Source organism: Oncorhynchus keta, chromosome 6, assembly GCF_023373465.1.
Source record: "Oncorhynchus keta strain PuntledgeMale-10-30-2019 chromosome 6, Oket_V2, whole genome shotgun sequence".
Taxonomy (NCBI): Eukaryota; Metazoa; Chordata; class Actinopteri; order Salmoniformes; family Salmonidae; genus Oncorhynchus; species Oncorhynchus keta.
In genome coordinates this window covers 27,337,006-27,359,115 of record NC_068426.1, presented here as the reverse complement: position 1 = coordinate 27,359,115, position 22,110 = coordinate 27,337,006, and the positions used below count along the sequence as shown (strand labels likewise).

Sequence of the window (22,110 nt, the reverse complement as noted above, 5' to 3'; positions counted from 1 at the left end):
GTGGGAAGGTGATAATTACCAGTTGTGAAGTTGTAAATACCAGTTAGATGGATTCATGTTCTTTGAACTTGTTGAGAAATGCAGATTGGCAAATGGCAAACATACTGCTTCAACCATGAACTAAAAGTACATCATTCTTGTACAGAGCCTTCAAAAAATATGAATGATTCTTGAATTATGGGCTAAATAGATTTTTTTTTCATCCATCGACACACAATACCCCATAATGACAAAGTGAAAACTTGTTTTTGGAAATGTTAGCAAATATATTGAAAATTAAATACAGAAATATTATGTTAGTAGTCACACCCCTTTGCTATGACACTCCAAAAAGAGCTCATGTGCATCCAATCTCCATTGATCACCCTTGAGATGTCACTACAACTTGATCGGAGTCCACCTGTGGCCAATTCAATTGATTGGACATGATTTAGAAAGAAACCTGTCTATATAAGGTCCCGCAATTGACAGTGCATGTCAGAGCCATGAGGTCGAAGGAATTGTCCGTAGAGCTCCGCGACGGGATTGTGTCGAGGCGCATTGAAGGTCCCCAAGAACACAGTGGCCTCCATCATTCTTAAATGTAAGAAGTCAGGAACCACCAAAACACTTCCTAGAGCTGGCTGCCCGGCCAAACTGAGCAATCGGGTGAGAAGGGACTTGTTCAGAGAGGTGGCCAAGAACCTGATGGTCACTCTGACAGAGCTCCAAAGTTCCTCTGGGGAGATGGGAGAAACTTCCAGTAGGACAACCATTTCTGCAGCACTCCACCAATCAGGCCTTTATAGTAAAGTGGCCAGACGCCACTCCTCAGTAAAAGGCTCACAACAGCCCGCTTGGAGTTTGCCAAAAGGCACCTATAGGACTCTCAGACCATGAGAAACATCTGGTCTGATGAAACCAAGATTGAACTCTTAGGCCTGAATACCAAGAACCACGTCTGGAGGAAACCTGGCACCATCCCTACGGCGAAGCATGGTGGTGGCAGCATCATGCTGTGGGGATGTTTTTCAGTGGCAGGGACTGGAAGACTAGTCAGAATCGAGGGAAAGATGAACGAAGCAAATTACAAAGCGATCCTTGATGAAAACCTGCTCCAGAGCGGTCAGGACTTCACACTGTGACAAAGGTTCACCTTCCAACAGGCACACAGCCAAGACAATGCAGGAGTGGTTTCAGGACAAGTCTCTGAATGTCCTTGAGTGGCCCTGCCAGAGCCCGGACTTGAACATCTCTGTAGAGACCTGAAAATAGCTGTGCAGCGACGCTCCCCATCCAACCTGACAGAGCTTCTTTTTTTTTTTACAAACTTGGAAAGATTTCTAAAAACCTGTTTTTTGCTTTGTCAGTATGGAGTATTGTGTGTAGTTTGATGAGGGACAATTACAATACATTATAGAATAAGGCTGTAACGTAACAAAATGTGGAAAAGGTCTAGGGATCTGAATACTTTCCAAATGCACTGTATGTGTGAGTGTGTGGATAGGGGTTGAGTCAAAGGATCACTGATAAGATTCACACGGGTCGGAGCTGCCACACAAATCAATGACTGACGACACAGATGCCACAAGCCAGAGATGAGACGGGACCATGCAGAAGAAGGAACTCAGATTTCCTTTTGCTTCAACATATTTTTTGTAATTTTCTTTCATAAAACAGCTGTAGCCATACCGCTGAAATCACAAGCCAGCTACTACTTGCTAGCTTCATTAACAAACACGTAGCTAGTCAGCAAGTGATTTTCGGCACTGATAAACGGTGTGTAACTTGTACGTTTTTAAGATAGTTTGACAGCTTGCAGATGATGTTATTGTTCTCAGAGATCATGTCCTGAGAGTACATACAGACTTTCCCGACTCAATAGACTGTACAGTGCACTGACTAGTTTCTCAAGCACATTTTTTAAACTTGAGAAATACTGCATTAAACACCTTATTTAGATGTAACATTTTCCGACTAAGGCCTCCTTGGCAAAACAAATTCTGAACTGCCGACGGTGGTTACTTCCCCTCAGGACGGCCCCTCCACCACCACTCTGGTGCTGGACATGGACCCAGTGGACCTTTCAACTCCTCTACCAGGGCTGTAGCCAGGGTCTGAGTCTTAGTGAGGTCTGGTGGGACATTTTAAGAAAGTTCAAGCTCAATTACTGTATTTCTATACAATTTAAAAACTGAAATGCTATTTGGAGATAAAAAAAAAACAAGCAAAGACTACCCCAACCCCAAGACTACCCACCATCACATTGGTTGCTGTAGCTTCATTCACTTCAGTCGATCTACAAACACATAGCCTATTACCTATCAAATTAGCTGCTGTACTCACATTGACTCAGCACACGGATTCAAATCAATAATTTGGTACGTATAGAGGGATCTGTTAGCAGAAAAATATTTGATTAACAAAAGGTAAGCAAATACGCTTGCTTTACATAACCTTTTGTTGTTGTTGCAGTTTTACAGCTAATTTCCTGCAATTATTCACATTTTGCCGTGACTCATGACATGTTAATATGATATCTGAGTGAGAGTGACTAACAAAATACATGGGGGATCCCTGGAGGTCAGGGCCACCTGGAGGTCAGGGCTACTGTGCACGTGCCCCGCATTCCCTGTCGGTAAAGCCTAGACTTAATAAACTCATTTACCTATCTAAAAATATTTAACTGACATGGGCTAATTGTGTGACCGCATGTCAGTAAGTGACATGTAACAAGAAGAAAACTGCTGGTGCACAACCAAGTATCGAAAATGCATCTTGTGTATTATACTATTATAGCAGCGGGAGGTCCGGGCTCACTGACAGACAAGCAACAGAGACAGACATGGCAACAAAGGCTGCTCTCACTTTGGGAAGGGATTGCGGACCTTCTTCCTCCTGCGGGGCCCATGTCTCGCTGGGCTATGGCTTGAGGACACTGAGGTCTGGACCTCGATAATATAAATAAAATAAAAACTCAGTCAGGGTCTCAACTTACTGTTAAGAATGCAAAAACATTTCCTTAGGTCTTTCCTTCCTATACAATCCTGTATTGCATCATTACATGCCATTAAACTCTTAAATTCTTAAGACTTTCAAATTTTTTTGGGGTTATAATGTAATCTAATCTCGCTTCAGCTCTCAGAACAGACTGTGAAACTGTGTGTGTTAGTGTGAGAGGGGACGGGCTGGATGTAGCCAATCAGAATCAAGTGAATTGATGGATGAAATGTCTCCAGCTGAATCCTGGGAGAAGACCGTCTCCAGAGAGAGTGTGAAATGTGAAAACTATGAAATAACACATACAGAATCATGTAGTAGCCAGAAAAGTATTACACAAATCAAAATATATTTTATATTTGAGATTCTTCAAAGTAACCATCTTTTGCCTTGATGACAGCTTTGCACACTCTTGGAATTCTCTCAACCAGCTTCATGAGGTATGGAATGCCTTGTTAAAAGTAAATTTGTGGAATTTTTTCCCTTCTTAACGCGTTTGAGCCAATCAGTTGTGTTGTGACAAGATAGGGGTGGTATACAGAAGATAGCCCTATTTGGTAAAAGACCAAGTCCATATTATGACAAGAACAGCTCAAATAAGCAAAGAGAAACAACAGCCCATCATTACTTTAAGACATAAAGGTCAGTCAATCTGGAAAATGTCAAGAATATTGAAAGTTTGTTCAAGTGCAGTCGCAAAAACCATCAAACGCTATGATGAAACTAGCTCTCATGAGGACCACCACAGGAATGGAAGACCCAGAGTTACCTCTGCTGCAGAGGATAAGTTCATTTGAGTTAATTTCACCTCAGATTGCGGCCAAAATAAATGCTTAACAGACACATCTCAACATCAACTGTTCAGAGGAGACTGCGTGAATCAGGCCTTCATGGTCGAATTGCTGCAAAGAAACCAATACTAAAGGACACCAGTCACACGAAAAGACTTGCTTTGGCCAAGAAACACAAGCAATGGACAATAGACCGGTGGAAATCTGTCCTTTGTTTGATGAGTCCAAACCAAATTTTTGGTTCCAACCGCCATGTCTTTGTGAGACGCAGAGTAGGTGAACGGATGACCTCCGCATATGTGGTTTCCACCGTGAAGCATGAAGGAGGAGGTGTGATGGTGTGGGGGTGTTTGGCTGTTGACACTGTCAGTGATTTGTTTAGAATTCAAGGCAGCATGGCTACAGCATGGCTACCAAGGCAGCATTAACCAGCATGGCTACCACAGCATTCTGCAGCGATACGCCATCCCATCTGATTTGCACTATCATTTGTTTTTCAACAGGACAATGACCCAACACACCTCCAGGCTGTGTAAGGGCTATTTGACCAAGGAGAGTGATGGAGTGCTGCATCAGATGACCTCGCCTCCACAATCACCCGACCTCAACCAAATTGAGATGGTTTGGGATGAGTTGGACCGCAGAGTGAAGGAAAAGCAGCCAACAAGTACTCAGTTCATGTGGGAACCCCTTCAAGACTTTTGGAAAAGCATTCCAGGTGAATCTGGTTGAAAGAATGCCAAGAGTGTGCAAAGCTGTCATCAAGGCAAAGGGTGGCTTCTTTGAAGAATCTAAAATCTCAAATATATTTTGATTTGTTTCACACTTTTTTGGTTACTACATGACGAGAATATCATTCCAAGGGCATTAATATGAGCTGGTCCCCTCTTTGCTGTCATAACAGCCTCCACTCTTCTGGGAAGGCTTTCCACTAGGTTGTTGGAACATTGCTGCGGGGACTTGCTTCCATTCAGTCACAAGAGCATTAGTGAGGTTGAGCACTGATGTTGGTCAATTAGGCCTGGCTCGCAGTCAGTGTTCGAATTTCTCCCAAAGGTGTTCGATTGGGTTGAGGTCAGGGTTCTGTGCAGGCCAGTCTAGTTCTTCCCTACCAATCTCGACAAATCATTTCTGTATGGACCTCGCTTTGTGCACAGGGGCATTGTCATGCTGAAACAGGAAAGGTCCTTCCCTTTCCTTTAAAGTTAAAAATAATAAAAACAGAAAAATGTAACACAATAAAATAACGAGGCTATATACAGGGGGTATATGAGTCAATGTGCGGGGGTGCAGGTTAGTCGAGGTAATTTGAACATGAGTCGAGGTAATTTGTACATGTATTGGGGCAGGTAGCGTTCTCCTGACATCTGCCAAACCCAGATTCGTCCGTCGGATTGCCAGATGGTAAAGCATGATTCATCACTCTAGAGAACACGCATCCACTGCTCCAGAGTCCAATGACAGCGAGCTTTACATCACTCCAGCCGACGCTTGGTATAGTGCATGGTGATACTAGGTTTGTGTGCAGCTGCTCGACCAGGGAAACCCATTCATGAAGCTCCCGATGAACAGTTCTTGTGCTGACATTGCTTCCAGAGGCAGTTTGGAACTCGGTAGTAAGTGCTGCAACTGAGGACAGACGATTTCGGGACTTGACGGTCCCGTTCTGTGAACTTGTGTGACCTACCACTTTGCGGCGTAGCTGTTGTTGCTCCTAGACTTTTCCACTTCACAATAACAGCACTTACAGTTGACTGGGGCAGCTCTAGCAGAGCAGAAATTTGATGAACTGACTTGTTAGAAAGGTGGCATCCTATGACGGTTCCAAGGTGAAAGTCACTGAGCTCTTCAATACGGGCCATTCTACTGCCAACGTTTGTCTATGGAGATTGCATTGCTGTGTGCTCGATTTTATACACCTGTCAGCAACGGGTGTGGGCTGAATTAGCCAAATCCACTCATTTGAATGGGTGTCCACATACCTTTATATATACATTGTAGTTGTGTAGAGAGAGATTGATTAATTTCAGTTTGACCTTTCATGCCTAGTTTTATAAATTGTATTATGTTGCTGGTTATTGTTACAGTATAATAACTGTATTACAAATATTATTTTTAGTTTCAAACCATACAGTATGCAGAGCAGCAGAAGTAACAATATGCTATAGGGAAAGTAAGACAAATATTAGGAAATTAATCATACAGTATCAGAGAAAGACTACAAAATGGTTGTTTAAATTAATATATCCACATAGACAGTCACTGATTGGAGTTTACCAGAGTAAGTGCCCCTCTACAAGGCCCCTCTTAGCCTTGTAAATTTGCCTATTTGTAAGTTAAGATTTTTCTGTATCCTGTTCTCAAAAGTAAAAAAAATAAAGAGCATTTAAAAGGTGTTTATCAAAAATATCTTCCCAGGGGGCTGATGGCCCCAATCAATGTTATACTCTCCTACGCCCCTGCCTGTAGTATAGTTACAGACAGAGACTGTGTGACACACAACACTTTAATTAAGTTAGAGGATATCTCTCTCTTTACCCCGCTGGTCAATCTGTCTTTCTGTCCTTCGTTTCCCCTGTGTGGGAGGCCGGTGTTCTGGGGTAAGAAGCTGGGAAAGTCCCATGATTTATGGCCTACTGCAGGCCTGACTGCCTCTCGCCTCAGCGAGGTTAGCAGTGAGGGTAACGAGGGTTGATTGCTTCGCTCTATTCTCTTATTTGGGAAATCCTATATTGTTCATTGGGATTTATTGTCACTCTCATCCTCTGCAGTTTGCGATCTGATTAACATCATATTTGGGAAAGGGAAACAACTTTGAATGCATTTTATTAGTTTGATTATTACATTGTGTGGTTCAGATGTTAATAATTAAGCAATGCAGAGAGAGAGAGTTATGGAGATTTTATCACCTGTCTCACATGGTAGACTTTCATTTCCCTGTTATATTTTTTTTCACTTTTCACCTTTAGAAGAGCACTACATGCACCTCATAAAACTATAAACACCTATACACTGGACAAACCCAAGAGCTAAACTTGTGATTCTTTATTTAATTTCCTCAGAACTTAAATGCAACTCCGTATAGATTTCCTCATTTCAGTAGAAAATACATGAAATACTTTTTTAGAATCCATTTCATTAATACGTTCATCTTTACAATACATGTTTCTCTGCTTAGGTAGAGTGATGACCACTATTGCTTTCAAGTGTACCAAAGCTGCAAACCACAGTGAATATGGATGGATCACACTTGTGCATGGTCTACATACTCTATGCTGACTGTTGAATCACCTTGAGGTCCAGTTGAATACTCCTGCTCTCGTTTTGCCTCAGATGGAGGATCAACAGACTTCGGGTTATTAAAGCCAGCCAAGCTTACATGGAGAGCACGGCACACGGCAGAATATTGTGACTCAAGGCCAGAGGAGGAGGTTTGTTTTTATCATGGCAAAGCACCCAAATCATGTTGGTATGAAGAGGGCTATATAAATGCAAATTGTATTGGAGATCTATTAGAGTCCCGGAAAAGGGCTGTATGTAAATGTCTATAAGACCACAGTGGAGCACTCAGCCCAGGCAGATTAGTATGGGCTGCGATAAAAGACAAAATAGAAATAAAAAAAATGGAATTGCCTTGTGGTAAATCATGGTGAACAAGGTGAGAACTTCACTGAATGGTTGAGGTATTCTATGTGATTTATTGTATATGCAAGAGAGATGTATTGAAGAGAGATTGTTGTAAATGCGACCAGTGTCAGAGATTGTTGGGTGCAGTTCATAGTATTTGCTTTACTACGGAAAGAACTCTCATGCATAAAATGTGATCGTGTTCAAATTCTAAGGTACGAAATCCAGAGATCATTAGAGTTGCGTTTCGTAGTAATTTGGGGCTTTTATTGTAGTGGTGCAAATTCTCTAGTCTAGACGAACTACATTAGTCCAGCCCAATGAGAGTGAGAAACAAGGGAAAGTTTCAATCGGCTAAATCATTTCTTGCTTTGCTTGTTTGTGTCCTAAAGGATACTGAATAATGACTTTATTTTACCCTATAAAATCACAACCAATATAGATCAATTAATTAAGCCCACAACATAAACTCATCACATACACATGTTGAAATGTATGTTGTTGAAAAACAGTACAAGTACTATGCAACAAGAGGGGATATGTGAGTGCCGTGAGCAAGCGTTGTCATGGAGATCAACAGTAGAGAAATAGTGCCCTCTAGTAATTTTCTAGCAGAAGCGCAAGCATTCCTGTCTGACATTCGGTGCTTGGGCATTAGTAGCTAGGTTTCCATCCAATTTGCAACAGATTTTCATGGGAATATTCTGAAATCTGCATAAAACAATATGCACAATATCCCACCAGTGTGTTGCCAAGAAACAGATTTATTACAGATACAAGTCTGTGCTTGATAACATAGTCCAACTCAATCATCAAGTTTGCAGACGACACAACGAGACGGTGAGGGCACTTGGAGTGTGGTGTCAGGAAAACAACCTCTCACTCAACGTCAACAAAACAAAGGAGAAGATCGTGGACTTCAGGAAACAGCAGAGGGAGCACCCCCGATCCACATCAAAGGGACAGCAGTGGAGAAGGTGGAAAGTTAAGTTCCTGGGCGTACACATCACAGACAAACTGAAATTGTTCACCCCCAAAGACAGTGTGGTGAAGAAGGCGCAACAGCGCGTCTTCAACCTCAGGAGGCTGAAGAAATGTGGCTTGTCACCCAAAACCCTGACAAACTTTTACAGATGCACAACCGAGAGCATCCTGTCGGCAACTGCACCGCCCTCAACCGCAAGGCTCTCCAGAGGGTTGTGTAGTCTGCACAACGCATCACCGGGGGCAAACTACCTGCCCTCCATGACACTTACAGCACAGGATGTCACAGGAAGGCCAAAAATGTCATCAAGGACATCAACCACCCGAGCCACTGCCTGTTCACACCGCTATCATCCAGAAGGCGAGGTCAGTACAGGTGCATCAAATAGCTTCTATCTCAAGGCCATCAGACTGCTAAACAACAATCACTAACTCAGAGGCTGCTGCCTACATTGAGACCCAATCACTAGTCACTTTAAACAATGGCACTTTAAATAATGCCACTTTTTAATCATGTTTACATATCTTACATTACTCATATCACATGTATATTCTGTATTTTATACCATCTATTGCACCTTGCCTATGCCGCTCGGCCATCGTTCATCCATATACTTATATGTACATATTCTCATTCACCCCTTTAGATTTGTGTGTATTAGGTAGTTGTTAGAGGAATTGTTAGATTACTTGTTAGATATTACTGCACTGTTGGAACTAGAAGCACAAGCATTTCACTACACTCACATTACAGGTTTTCTCAGTCACTTTGGTACATTTTTCACATCATCCGTAACATGTGCAAAATAATAAGTGCATTTCTCAGAACAATTTGTACAAACTGCAATATACAATAGATATGTTTCTAAAGCTAGTCAATCACTAAAAATCCTTAGTACATCTCTCAAAAGTAAATATTCATGCCAATGATCATGTCAGTGTTATCAGAATGATAAGTCATTGAGTCATTGTTCACGAACAAGGTCGTCAAAATGTTTAGGCATGTTGTCAATGTAACTGTGTACTTTGACAGTATTACCTGATGTAAACTTAGGCTACAGTTTGGATGACAGTTACTGTATTGAAAATGCACAAGGCTGCACTTCTATGGCATATATCAATTTCAACAGTACTATTTATATATTACTGTATGTGTGTTATTGATAGAAAGAGACTGGACAACCTAAGGGGCACCAAGAAAAAAAAACTAAATTAGAAAGAAACACAGGAAACCACCCCTAAGGCACAACTTTGCCCGCAGCACTGTTGTGCTGTCTCTACACATCCAGACGTTCCTGTCTGTCGGCCCACATATTCTCATCCACATCACACCGGATATTTTTCCTTCCAATGCAAGGTGGAAAGAATCTTTTGGAATGCCTTATCCATCCTCTGCAGGCGTCTACTGTGATGTCCTCACATGCTGCATCCATTGCAGCGAGCAGGGTCATCTGTGTGTGTGGCTGACGATCGTACACCTTCCACCTCCATGCTGAAAAGAACTCCTCAATTGGGTTAAGGAATGGTGAATAAGGTGGGAGGAATTCTATGAGCATCCTCGGGTGGGTCACAAACCATTGCCTTATGATGTTTGATCGATGGAAACTCACATTATCACAAATGACCACATACTTTGGCAAATCCTCTCTAAACAGACCCCTCTCATCATCAGGGATGAGAGCCCTGTAGAGAGTCTCTAAAAAGTTGAGTAGATGCTGGGTGTTGTATCGCCCTATAAGGGGGATATGGGTTAGGACACCATGCTCCGAAATAGCAGCACACATGGTGATATTTCCTCCCCGTAGGCCTGGCTAATCCACAGTAGCTCTGTGACCGATGATATTCCGACCCCGCCTTCTGCATTTGGTCAGGTTGAAGCCAGCCTCATCCACGTATACAAAGTTGGGAGAGAGTTCACTTGATTCCAACTCCATTATACGCTATATCCCAGAACACACAGTTGAATTTGTTTTGGTAAGGAAGAGTGACATAAAATGTACATATATATTGCATGTTCCTTCCACAGCAATGTAAATCTGTGCAGTTTATGCTTACTGTACTATGTATCACTATAAAATGTTGCTGTAAAGTAGATTTATAGATATATATTTTACCTGTACATACTGGTACCGTAGCTCCTTAACTCTGTCCTCATTCCTTTGGAATGGTACATGGTACAGCTGTTTCATACTCATCTGGTTTCTATGCAGCACCCTGTCGATGGTTGAGATACTAACTGTATGGATGTTTTCAAAGACATCGTTGTCTTCTATAATGGTCCTTTGTATTTCCCTGAGTCTCATGGCATTGACCATGGTGCAAATAGTCTCCTCCTGTTGAGGTGTGAAAAGGCATCCTCTGCCACCGGTTTGAGGTAATCTTGCAGTCCTATGTGGGGAAAAATGCAGTGATGCATCGCACACTTTCACATAGACAAAAACTATGCGAACATACATTTTTCTGTAAAACATACAGGTGGGTGCATGTAAGGTGCAGTATGTATCTGTACAGAGTATATTTCTGTATTGTGTGAAATACAAGTGGACTACTGTAATATGAAGCATTGTAGGAAGTATACAGTATATTGCTTATATACAGTAACAGTGCACTGTACATTGGTGGACATACCTGTTCTCTCTTCGAAACGTTTGAACTATCGAGGACACGGTTGATCTCCCAATATTCGGCTGCACCCTTCGACCCGCCTCAGCCATTGTAAGGCCATGATTGACAACATGGTCTACAATAGTGGCCCTTATGTCATCAGATATGCGCCTATGTCCTCTTCTGCCTCTTCCTCTGTTTTGCCTTCCACCACACATCCTTGCTCCTCTTCTTCCTCCTCTTGGCTGTTGACCCTGTTCGTTTCCTGGTCCATCCATTATTGGAAAATTGCAACTCTGTGTTGTGGTCTTTCTATATATGCTTGCCAATTGATTCTTCATGAGATGCACCATTGAGCAATTTAGACAACTGGTTGATTGTTGGTTGAACTAACACTTTACATTCCTTCATGAGTGAGGGTCAATTTCACCTGCACGATTCATCAATTCACGTTTTTGTACAAAAGGTCTAATAGAAATGTGTAGAACTATGCTTGACAGTTTATGACAAATAGTTCAACAATTTTGCATGTAATGGCTTATGCAAGGAACTAATGCCTAGATGTTTTGAGGGGTAAGACTATTCAACAGAGAACCGTCTACTATATTTTGATCAACATGACATGAGCAATTGATAATGTGGAAAAAAGCAGACACTTGTACATTATCAATTGCAATTTGTTCAAAGGAATAAGAAATTGCTTTAATGATGTGCACAAGTAACTAGATGATTTGGAATTTGTACAAGTAGTATCAAGAATTGCACTTTGGATCTAAGAAATGCACCAAAGCGACTGAGAAAAACTGTAACATCTGTTAACCATGTGTATGTGATAAATAAAATTGGATTTTGATTTGCACATAAAATAACTTTTGCGGTAAAATTCAGAAGAAAACATACAAGTTAAATGGGTTGCCATCACATTTTCAACTCTATCGATGTCTTTGTCACAAAAACGGATTAGTTAGCCTTATAGCAAATTTGCCCCACAGTGTGGGTGAGCTACCTATATGATGAGATTATTACGGATAATAGGAGCAATAAAATTTGTTTGTTAAATGGTAGCCAAGCATCGATCATCATGTCACCAGAATAAGACCCTCAATATTTATTGAAAAGGTGGATCAAGCTCATCACCGTGCACTTTCACAACCATGTAAAATTCATCATCTTTTATTTAATCTCTAGACTAACAAACGGCATGCTTTCCCGAGTCATAGTGGGAGGACCACATAACATCATTGCGTGACTCCAAGTTGACTTCGATATGATAGTTATTATAATATTTGCGAATTAAGGCGTTTCAACTGCCATTTCTCGCATTATTTATTTTACCGACACAAAAAGATCAGACCATTTTGAACAAACACATTTTATTTGTTCATGCTTCAGGTAATTCAATCGGCATGAAATGGTTGGATAGAAACCTGGTTACTGATACAGAGCAGGATATTTCCCTGCCCCACTGGTACTAAAGGACAGAGTTTCAATCACATACACGCAACAAAGTACCCACTGGGCAAAAACTGGTTGAATCAACATTGTTTCCACATCATTTCAACCCCAAAGAATCTATGTGATAACGTTGAATCAACGTGGAAAACTAAATGTCATCAACGTAAGGGCATGTTGTGTTTTTTTTTACCCAACTTTTAACCTAAATCCAATGACATGATGAAAGTTTTTGTTTATTTCACGTTGAATTCAAGTTAGTTGACAACTCAACCAAATGTAAATCAAAACTAGATGTTGGAACTGATGTCTGTGCCCAGTGGGTCGTGTCTATTCAGCTGTTCATTCTTAAAAAACTCCTTTCATAATGTAGACATCTTCATAATAAGCCTCCTGACTATTACAAAAAGGTGGCAAAAGTAAGCACACAGAAATGACAGTTGAGTAATATCTGAATAATTGAAATGTTTAAATAATAAGGTATATACAGTATATACAACTGGAGGGGCATTAATACAATGCTGGTAATGTCAACATTACAGAAAACTTCTCTTTAAAGTATTTACTCTATTGCAACTGGCTCATGATCTATTAAAAAAAAATATCACAATACTTTCAAAACATATTATGACAGCAAGTCAAAAGCTTTGATAATGAACACCACTCCACCTTTCACCTCCTACCCTTCGTTTGAGTCTTTGGGAATAAGTATGCCCCTGGCGTCACTTCTTACGAACTGCTATGTTCTTGCACACCCATGTCATGCCATCCTATAAAGTAAGTAAACAGACTCATATTACACCGGCACAGTATTAAACGTTAGTGTGCAATCAGTGTCTATGATGCTCTCTAATTGTGCGTACAGTATGTGTGTGTTGTGTGCAAATGTAGTGTACGGGCGGTTTGTGTTTACAGTGGATTCTGAAATGATTCCGACCCCTTGACTTTTCCACATCTTGTTACGTTACAGCCTTATTCTAAAATGGATTAAATTAATATTTTTCCTCACACTACCCCATAATGACAAATCGAAAACAGGTTTTTAGAAATGTTTGCTAATTTATAAAAAAATGATAAACAGAAAAAACATATTTACATCATAAGTATTCAGACTTTTTGCTATGAGACTTGAAATTGAGCACAGGTGCACCTTGTTTCCATTGATCATCCTCGAGATGTTTCTACAACTTGATTGGAGGCCACCTGTGGGAAATTCAATTAATTGGACATGATTTGCAAAGGCCTGTCTATATAAGGTCCCACAGTTGACAGTGCATGTCAGATAAAAAAACAAACCATGAGGTCGAAGGAATTGTCTGTAGAGCTCTGAGACATGATTGTGTCGAGGCACAGATCTATGGAAGGGTAACAGAACATGTTTTCAGCATTGAAGGTCCCCAAGAACACAGTCGCCTCCATCATTCTTAAATGGAAGAAGTTTGGAACCACCAAGACTCTTCCTAGAGCTCTGCCAAACTGAGCAATCGGGGGAGAAGGAACATGTTCAATCAAGGAGGTGACCAAGAACCTGAAGGTCACTCTGAAAGAGCTCCAGAGTTCCTCTGTGGAGATGGGAGAACCTTTCAGAAGGACAACCATCTCTGCAGCACTCCACCAAGGATGTATAGTAGAGTGGCCAGACGGAAGACAATCCTCAGTAAAAGGCACATGACAGCCAGCTTGGAGTTTGCCAAAAGGCTTCTAAAGGACACTCAGACCATGAGAAACAAGATTCTCTGGTCTGATGAAAACAAGATTGAACTTTTTGGCCTGAATGGTAACATCCGTATGGTGAAGCATGGTGGTGACAGCATCACGCTGTGGGGATGTTTTTCAGTGGCAGGGACTGGGAGACTAGTCAGGTTGAATGAAGCAAAGTACAGAGAGATCCTTGATGAAAACCTGCTCCAGAGCGCTCAGGACAACAACCCTTCCAACAGGTCTACAATCCTAAGCACACAGCCAAGACAACACAGGGGTGGCTTCGAGGCCTCCCGAGTGGGGCAGTGGTCTAAGGCACTGCATCGCAGTGCTAGCTGTGGCACTAGAGATTCTGGGTTCGAGTCCAGGCTCTGTTGAGCCAGCCGCAACTGGGAGACCCATGGGGTGGCACACAATTGGGTCACGTCTGGGTTAGGGGAGGGTTTGGTTGGCAGGGATGTTCTTGTCCAATCGCACACTAGAGACTCCTGTGGCAGGCCGGGCGCAGTGCACGCTGACGGGGTCGCCAGGTGTACGGTGTTTCCTTCGAAACATTGGTGCGGCTGGATTCTGAGTTAAGTGGGCAGTGTGTCAAGAAGCAGTGCGGCTTGGTTGGGTTGTTTATTGGGGGACACACGGCTCTCGACCTTTGCCTCTCCCGAGTCCGTACGGGAGTTGTAGCGATGAGACAAGACTGTAACTACTAATTGGATACAACGATATTGGGGTGAAAACGTTTTTTTTTTTTAACTAACAAAAAAACAAACAAAAAATAAAATAAATAAAATATATATATAAATATATAAAAAATGTACAACAAGGAATGGCTTTGGGATAAGTCTCGGAATGTCCTTGAGTGGCCCAGCTAGAGCCCAGACTTGAATCCAATCAAACATCTCTGGAGAGACCTAAAAATAGCTGTGCAGCGAAGTCCCCATCCAACCTGACAGAGCTTGAGAGGATCTGCAAATACAGGTGTGCCAAGATTGTAGCGTCATATCCAAGAACACTCGAGGCTGTAATCGCTGCCAAAGGTGCAACAAAGTACTGAGTAATGGGTCTGAATACTTATGTAAATGTGATATTTGTTTTTTCTTTTTAATACATTTGCAAAAATGTCTAAACCAACGTAGATGTGTGTTTTATACCTGTACTCCCTCTGCGGTAATTGCAGAGCAGGCCTGGATCTGCCATACCCGGTCTCTGATGGTGTGCAGGTTGAGGCCCTCAGCTAGCTCTGATGCAGGAGCCGCAGTCATCAGGTCCTGCTTGTTGGCAAATATCAACAGTGGCACCATGCTCAACTTCTCTTCTTCCATCAACTCAGCCAGCTCCTGTGTGTGTGTAAGAGAAGGGCGGGGGAGGGGTTCAATCAATAACTGCAACAAAATATGGATATCAGAAGACAGCTGAATAGAATATTGTGCATTTTTACAGACTGGTGCCGCTTTACCTGACCGGTCTCTTCAAAGCGTTTCCTGTCTGAACTGTCAATCACATAGATCTGTGACGAAGATGGACAGAGGAGAGTATTAGTGACAGATAGAAAGGTTCAACCGTATCAAGCTGTCTCCATTTATTTGTGGTCAGAACTTTTTGGACCTACCAGTACGTCTGTGTTCTCAAAGTAGTTCCTCCAGTACGGGCGGATCTTGCGCTGACCTCCAATGTCCCAAACATTTAGCTTAAATCCCTGGGACTGCATGCTCTTTATGTTGAATCCCTGTGGACAGAGGAGGAGAGTGCCCATCAATGCAATGCTTTGGACAGTTTGTGATCACTGTGAGCATGTGTAACTATGCTTTCATGAGTGTCTGAGCTGTGTTTATGCTATTGTCTGTATCCAGGGTTGGGCAGGTTACTTCCTAAATGTAATCTTTTACAGTTACTAGTTACCTGTCAAATTGTATTCAGTAATGTACATTTTGGAACACCCAAACACAGTAAAGTAATATGTTTACTCTCTGTTACTTTTGGATTACAAAAAGGATCCATCAAATGCATTTGGTGCGTTATCATAGTGATTTCTGCATTTTTTAAAATTGTATTTTTAATTGGCTACATCATTTCGGAATTTAAAAGTAATAAAAGTAGTAATCTAGTTTTTCAAAAGTATCTGTAATCTGATTACAATATTTTTAATGGTAACGTAACTGATTGCAGGTATTGTTTCTTCTAATAAGATAATATGTAACTGATTACATGTAATCAATTGCTCCCCAATCCTGTGTACATCAGTACATTTACCTGAGTAGGGGTGATGTGGCTGACATCCTCTGAGGCCAGCTGTTTAAGCAGGGTGGTCTTGCCAGCATTGTCCAGCCCCAGCAACAGTAACCGCACCTCCTGGTCCGGAGAGTGCTTCAGTCTTCGCAGAATCGACAGCAAACCCTGCAGTGCATCACACATCCAGGTCAGGTGACATCATGACAAACAGCATTTTACATTTACAACAGCACAAGTTGGTATTTAGGTTATAGCTATGTAATGAAATAAGAACCTAGGCAACAGGGCATTATGTTCAAACATAATTAACAGCAGGTGGTCCAGCTACAAACAACTTCTGTTCTGTTAACAGGGTTACCTGAGATGAACATTACTGCATAACAGAGCCAACACACCAGGGCAGAAATAATGCGAGGCCAGAGGCCGCGGGTAACCTCAGCCAATCACGAAACGCCCTGGTGTGATTGGGTTTGGCATGGCACAGATGAATCAAGACGAGCGAGCTCGCTCTGTGTGCAGGAGGAAATAAGCACTAAGAGCACAGATTTAACTGTTAGCCTCTTGCCATGGCCTACTTTCACACCACCTTTGATTGGACAGTTGCACAGCACGAATACTCTTCCAGTGTTGAGGGAGGCTTAAGGTCTTCTTATTCACTGCTGTCACTGTACTTTTGGATCTAGCCAACTAAACAGACAGCAGATTCTCTACCCACATTCTTGTGACATAGTTAATGTCACAATCACTGTAGATTACATGCAATCTGAGTAGGCAACAAGAATTAGGACTAGCTAAATACATTTAAACACTACACATGTCACAGGTGATTCTGTAGTCAGTTTAGAGGATGAATGTATTTTCAAAGGTTTGGGGTACTTTATTACTGCAGGAATCAGTAATATGGTATCAAGCCGGACTTGTTAGTTTAAATAACTGATTACCAACCACAAGTTAAAAATGTGTCCATAACATTTGAAACGTTGTCACTGTTATTAGCTAGATGTAGCTTGTCTATGCGTAACCTTACTTGACACATAAAGACATGGTATTATTTGTTATAAAGTTGTTCTGACAGTAACAATGGTAATTCATTATTTACATGAATGGCAATAAGCATGCCCTGCCAGGTAGACCTTTTTGGCAGGTACAGGCTGTACTGTAGCTAACGTTAACTGTTAGCCGTTAGAAAGCTACGTTAAAGTTAGTCGCGTCGCACTTTTTGGATAACTGACTAACGTTACTCTCTCACCCATACGATATTGCATTTAGCCATATAGCTCAATTCCAACTTTATGTTGATCATATTGCAGGGTACTTACCATGGTTTGCTCAGATAGTGGCTCCTGTTCGGGCTCAGTGAGTGGATTAGCTAGCTAGCTAGTAGCATTTGACTGTATTCATTCTGAACAGCTGAAAAGCTCCCCGTAGCTATGGTAGCCGTGACGTCACCATAAACAACGATTTGGGCCATTATTTGGATTATTATTTGAACCCATTTATATCTGCGATAATTTCAGTTTTAAGAAATAGGAATGGCCAATCTTAATAACTGATCTCTTACTAAATTGTCTTCATTTCCAGTGCTTGTGACTCCCTCAGACAAATAGTCTACAGCAGGGATTTCGCAAGTATGGCTAACTGCGGCCGAGAGTATAGGCGAGCTGGTGTGTTGAAAGGAGTGAGGAGTGTGTGTGTGTGTATGGAAAGCCAATAAGGTAATATGGCAGATTTGTTGTCACTCAAGACCGGTTTGCGTGGCTGATTGGGCTGCACAACAAATCGATAAACCGGCAAACAGTGCACTGGTGTATGGACATCCTGCCAACCTGAGACCTGACCAATAGTGTGCAACTGCAGCCCGCAATTCGGCAGTTCCCCCCTCAATCTTTCCATTGGTACATTCATGAACACCCCCGCTCCCCCCTCGAACAATTCAATTCAAGGGGCTTTACTGGCATGGGCAACATATGTAAACTTTGTCTAAGCAAATTAGGTAGATAGTATACAAAAGTGAAATAGACAATAAAATGAACAGTAAACATTACACTCACAGAAGTTCCAAAATAATAAAGACATTACAAATGTATATTATGTATATATACAGTGTTGTTACGATGTACAAATGGTTAAAGTACAAAAGGGAAAATAAATAAGCATAAATATGGGTTATATTTACAATGGAGTTTGTTTTTCACTGGTTGACCTTTTCTTGTGGCAACAGGTCACAATCTTGCTGCTGTGATGGCACACTGTGGTATTTTACCCAGTAGACAGTAGATATGGGAGTTTATCAAAATTGGGTTTGTTTTCAAATTCTTTGTGGATCTGTAATCTGGGGGAAAAATGTGTCTCTAATGTGGTCATACATTAGGCAGGAGGTTAGGAAGTGCAGCTCAGTTTCCACCTCATTTTGTGGGCAGTGTGCACATAGCCTGTAGCCTATCTTCTCGAACATCTCATTGGTTCTGTACACCCCACTGTTTACGAGTGTATGGCTAGCTATAGCTACACCCTGCCCCTTCTTCAAATCAAAATCAAATCAAATCAAACGTTATTGGTCACATACAATTGGTTAGTAGATGTTAATGCGACCGTAGCGAAATGCTTGTGCTTCTAGTTCCAACAGTGCAGTAATATCTAACAAGTAATCTAACAATTCCTCAACAACTACCTAATACACACAAATCTAAACGGGTGAATGAGAATATGTACATACATAAGTATATGAATGAGCGATGGCCGAGCAGCATAGGCAAGGTGCAATAGATGGTATAAAATAGAGTATATACGTGTGATATGAGTAATGTAAGATATGTAAACATGATTAAAGTGGCATTATTAAAAGTGGCATTGTTTAAAGTGACAAGTGATCTGTTTATTAAAGTGTCCAGTGATTGGGTCTCAATGTAGTCAGCAGCCTCTCTGAGTTAGTGATTGCTGTTTAGCAGTCTGATGGCCTTGAGATAGAAGCTATTTTTCAATCTCTCGGTCCCAGCTTTGATGCACCTGTACTGACTTCGCCTTCTGGATGATAGCGGTGTGAACAGACAGTGGCTCGGGTGGTTGTAGTCCTTGATGATATTTTTGGCCTTCCTGTGACATCAGGTCATCAGACCGCACAACCCTCTGGAGAGCTTTGCGGGTGCAGTTGCCGTACCAGGCTGTGATACCAGGATGCTCTCGATTGTGAATCTGTAAAAGTTTGTCAGGGTTTTGGGTGACAAGCCACATTTCTTCAGCCTCCTGAGTTTGAAGAGGCACTGTTGCGCCTTCTTCACCACACTGTCTGTGTGGGTGGACCATTTCAGATTGTCAGTGATGTGTACGCCGAAGAACTTGAAACTTTTCACCTTCTCCACTGCTGTCCCTTCGATGTGGATAGGGGGGTGCTCCCCCTGCGGTTTCCTGAAGTCTATGATCACCTCCTTTGTTTTGTTGACATTGAGGGAGAGGTTAATCTCCCACTTCCGAGGGTTCAAAACAACTGGGACTGGGAAAAAAACAAACTCCGACTGGGAAAAATCGTTTTGAATTCAAACTCAGGAACTCGGGCCTCTTTCTCGATCTCCAACTTTCCGACATGAAGATTACTGACGTCATGATTTGAGCTTGTATTCTTTTTTGTAGATTATTATTATTATTTTTTAAATGTACCCCTTTTTTCTCCCCAATTTCGTGGTAGCCAATTGTTGTAGTAGCTACTATCTTGCGCTACAAACTCGGGAGAGACAGGTTGAAAGTCACGTCCTGATACACAACCCAACCATGGCACACCACAGCGAGCATCAACCCGGAAGCCAGCCGCACCAACGTGTCGGAGGGTACACCGTGCACCTGGCAACCTCTCACTGTGCCCGGCCCGCCACAGGAGTCGCTGGTGCGCGATGAGGCAAGGACATCCCTACCGACCAAGCCCTCCCTAACCCGGACGACCTAGGCCTGCGCCCCACGGACCCGGGACAGGCCTAGGGACTCTGATGGCACAGCTGCCGCTTTTACCACTGCGACCCGGGAGTCCAGCTTGTTTTTTTGAGAGGTGTGAGGCATATGTACCACAGTACAGTTGAAGTTGGAAGTTCACATACACTTAGGTTGGAGTCATTAAAACTCGTTTTTCAACCACTCCACAATTTTCTTGTTAACAAACTATAGTTTTGGCATGTTGGTTAGGACATCTACTTTGTGCATGACACAAGTAATTTCCCCAACAATTGTTTACAGACAGATTATTTCACTTACCATTTACTGTATCACAATTCCAGTGGGTCAGAAGTTTACACTAAGTTGACTGTGCCTTTAAACAGCTTGGAAAATTCCAGAAAATTATGTCTTGGCTTTAGAAGCTTCTGATAGGTTAATTGACATAATTTGAGTCAGTTGGAGGTGTACCTGTGGATGTATTTCAAGACCTACTGTACCTTCAAACTCAGTGCCTCTTTGCTTGACATCATGGGAAAATCAAAAGAAATCAGCCAAGACCTCAGGAAAAAAATTGTAGACCTCCACAAGTCTGGTTCATCCTTGGGAACAATTTCCAAACTCCTGAAGGTATCACGTTCATCTGTACAAACAATAGTACGCAAGTATAAGCACCATGGGACCGCGCAGCCGTCATACCACTCAGGAAGGAGACGTGTTCTGTCTCCTAGAGATGAACGTACTTTGGTGTGAATCAATCCCAGAACAACAGCAAAGGACCTTGTGAAGATGCTGGAGGAAACTGGTACAAAAGTATACATATATATACATATTTACATACAGTAAAACAAGTCCTATATCGACATAACCTGAAAGGCCGCTCAGCAAGGAAGAAGCCACTGCTCCAAAACCACCATAAAAAGCCAGACTACGGTTTGCAACTGCACATGGGGACAAAAATCGTACTTTTTGGAGAAATGTCCTCTGTTCTGATGAAACAAAAATAGAACTGTTTGGCCATAATGACCATCGTTATGTCTAGAGGAAAGAGGGGGAGGCTTGCAAGCCGAAGAACACCATCCCAACCGTGAAGCACAGGGGTGGCAGCATCATGTTGTGGGAGTGCTTTGCTGCAGGAGGGACTGGTGCACTTCACAAAATAGATGTCATCACGAAGTAGGAAAATTATGTGGATATAATGAAGCAACATCTCAAGACATCAGTGAGGAAGTTAAAGCTTGGTTGCAAATGGGTCTTCCAAACGGACAATGACCCCACGCATACTTCCAAATTTGTGGCAAAATGGCTTAGGACAACAAAGTCAAGGTATTGGAGTGGCCATCACAAAGCCCTAACCTCAACCCTTTAGAAAATTTGTGGGCAGACCTGAAAAAGCGTGTGCGAGCAAGGAGGCCTTTACAAACCTGACTCAGTTACACCAGCTCTGTCAGGAGGAATGGGCCAAAATTCACCCAACTTATTGTGGGAAGCTTGTGTAAGGCTACCCGAAACATTTGACCCAAGTTAAACAATTTAAAGGCAATGCTACCAAATACTAATTGAGTGTATGTTAACTTCTCACCCACTGGGAATGTGATGAAAGAAACAAAAGCTGAAGTAAATAATTTATTTATTTATTATGACATTTCACATTCTTAAAATAAAGTGGTGTCCTAACGTACCTAAGACAGGGAATTTTTACTTGCATTAAATGTCAGGAATTGTGAAAAACTGACTTTAAATGTATTTGGCTAAGGTGTATGTAAACTTCTGACTTCAACTGTAAGTGTCCCGGTGTTGTTGCTGTTCATATCCTCCTCATTGAGGA

At 41.9% G+C, this 22,110-nt stretch overlaps 1 protein-coding gene across 6 annotated transcripts; it reads right to left on the bottom strand.

Moving 5' to 3' along the window:
- Positions 1–11,696: 11,696 nt before the first annotated feature.
- Positions 11,697–18,068, bottom strand: LOC118385308 (ADP-ribosylation factor-like protein 3). Of its 6 annotated transcripts, none has more exons than XM_035772349.2 (6): positions 16,386–16,562; positions 15,745–15,861; positions 15,592–15,642; positions 15,287–15,472; positions 13,588–13,640; positions 11,700–13,207 (listed from the first exon to the last, which is right to left on the bottom strand). In XM_035772349.2, exons 1-5 carry the CDS (start codon positions 16,545–16,547, stop codon positions 13,602–13,604), a joined length of 555 nt encoding a protein of 184 aa, XP_035628242.1. In that variant the 5' UTR covers positions 16,548–16,562; the 3' UTR covers positions 11,700–13,207; positions 13,588–13,601. The 6 variants fall into 6 exon arrangements, with proteins under 6 accessions (XP_052377169.1, XP_035628242.1, XP_035628241.1 ...); XM_035772351.2 differs by lacking the exon at positions 13,588–13,640 and adding an exon at positions 17,684–18,053 and having other exon boundaries at positions 11,716–13,207; positions 16,386–16,529; XM_052521208.1 differs by lacking the exons at positions 11,700–13,207; positions 13,588–13,640 and adding exons at positions 13,647–15,101; positions 17,684–18,068 and having other exon boundaries at positions 16,386–16,529.
- Positions 18,069–22,110: the final 4,042 nt, after the last annotated feature.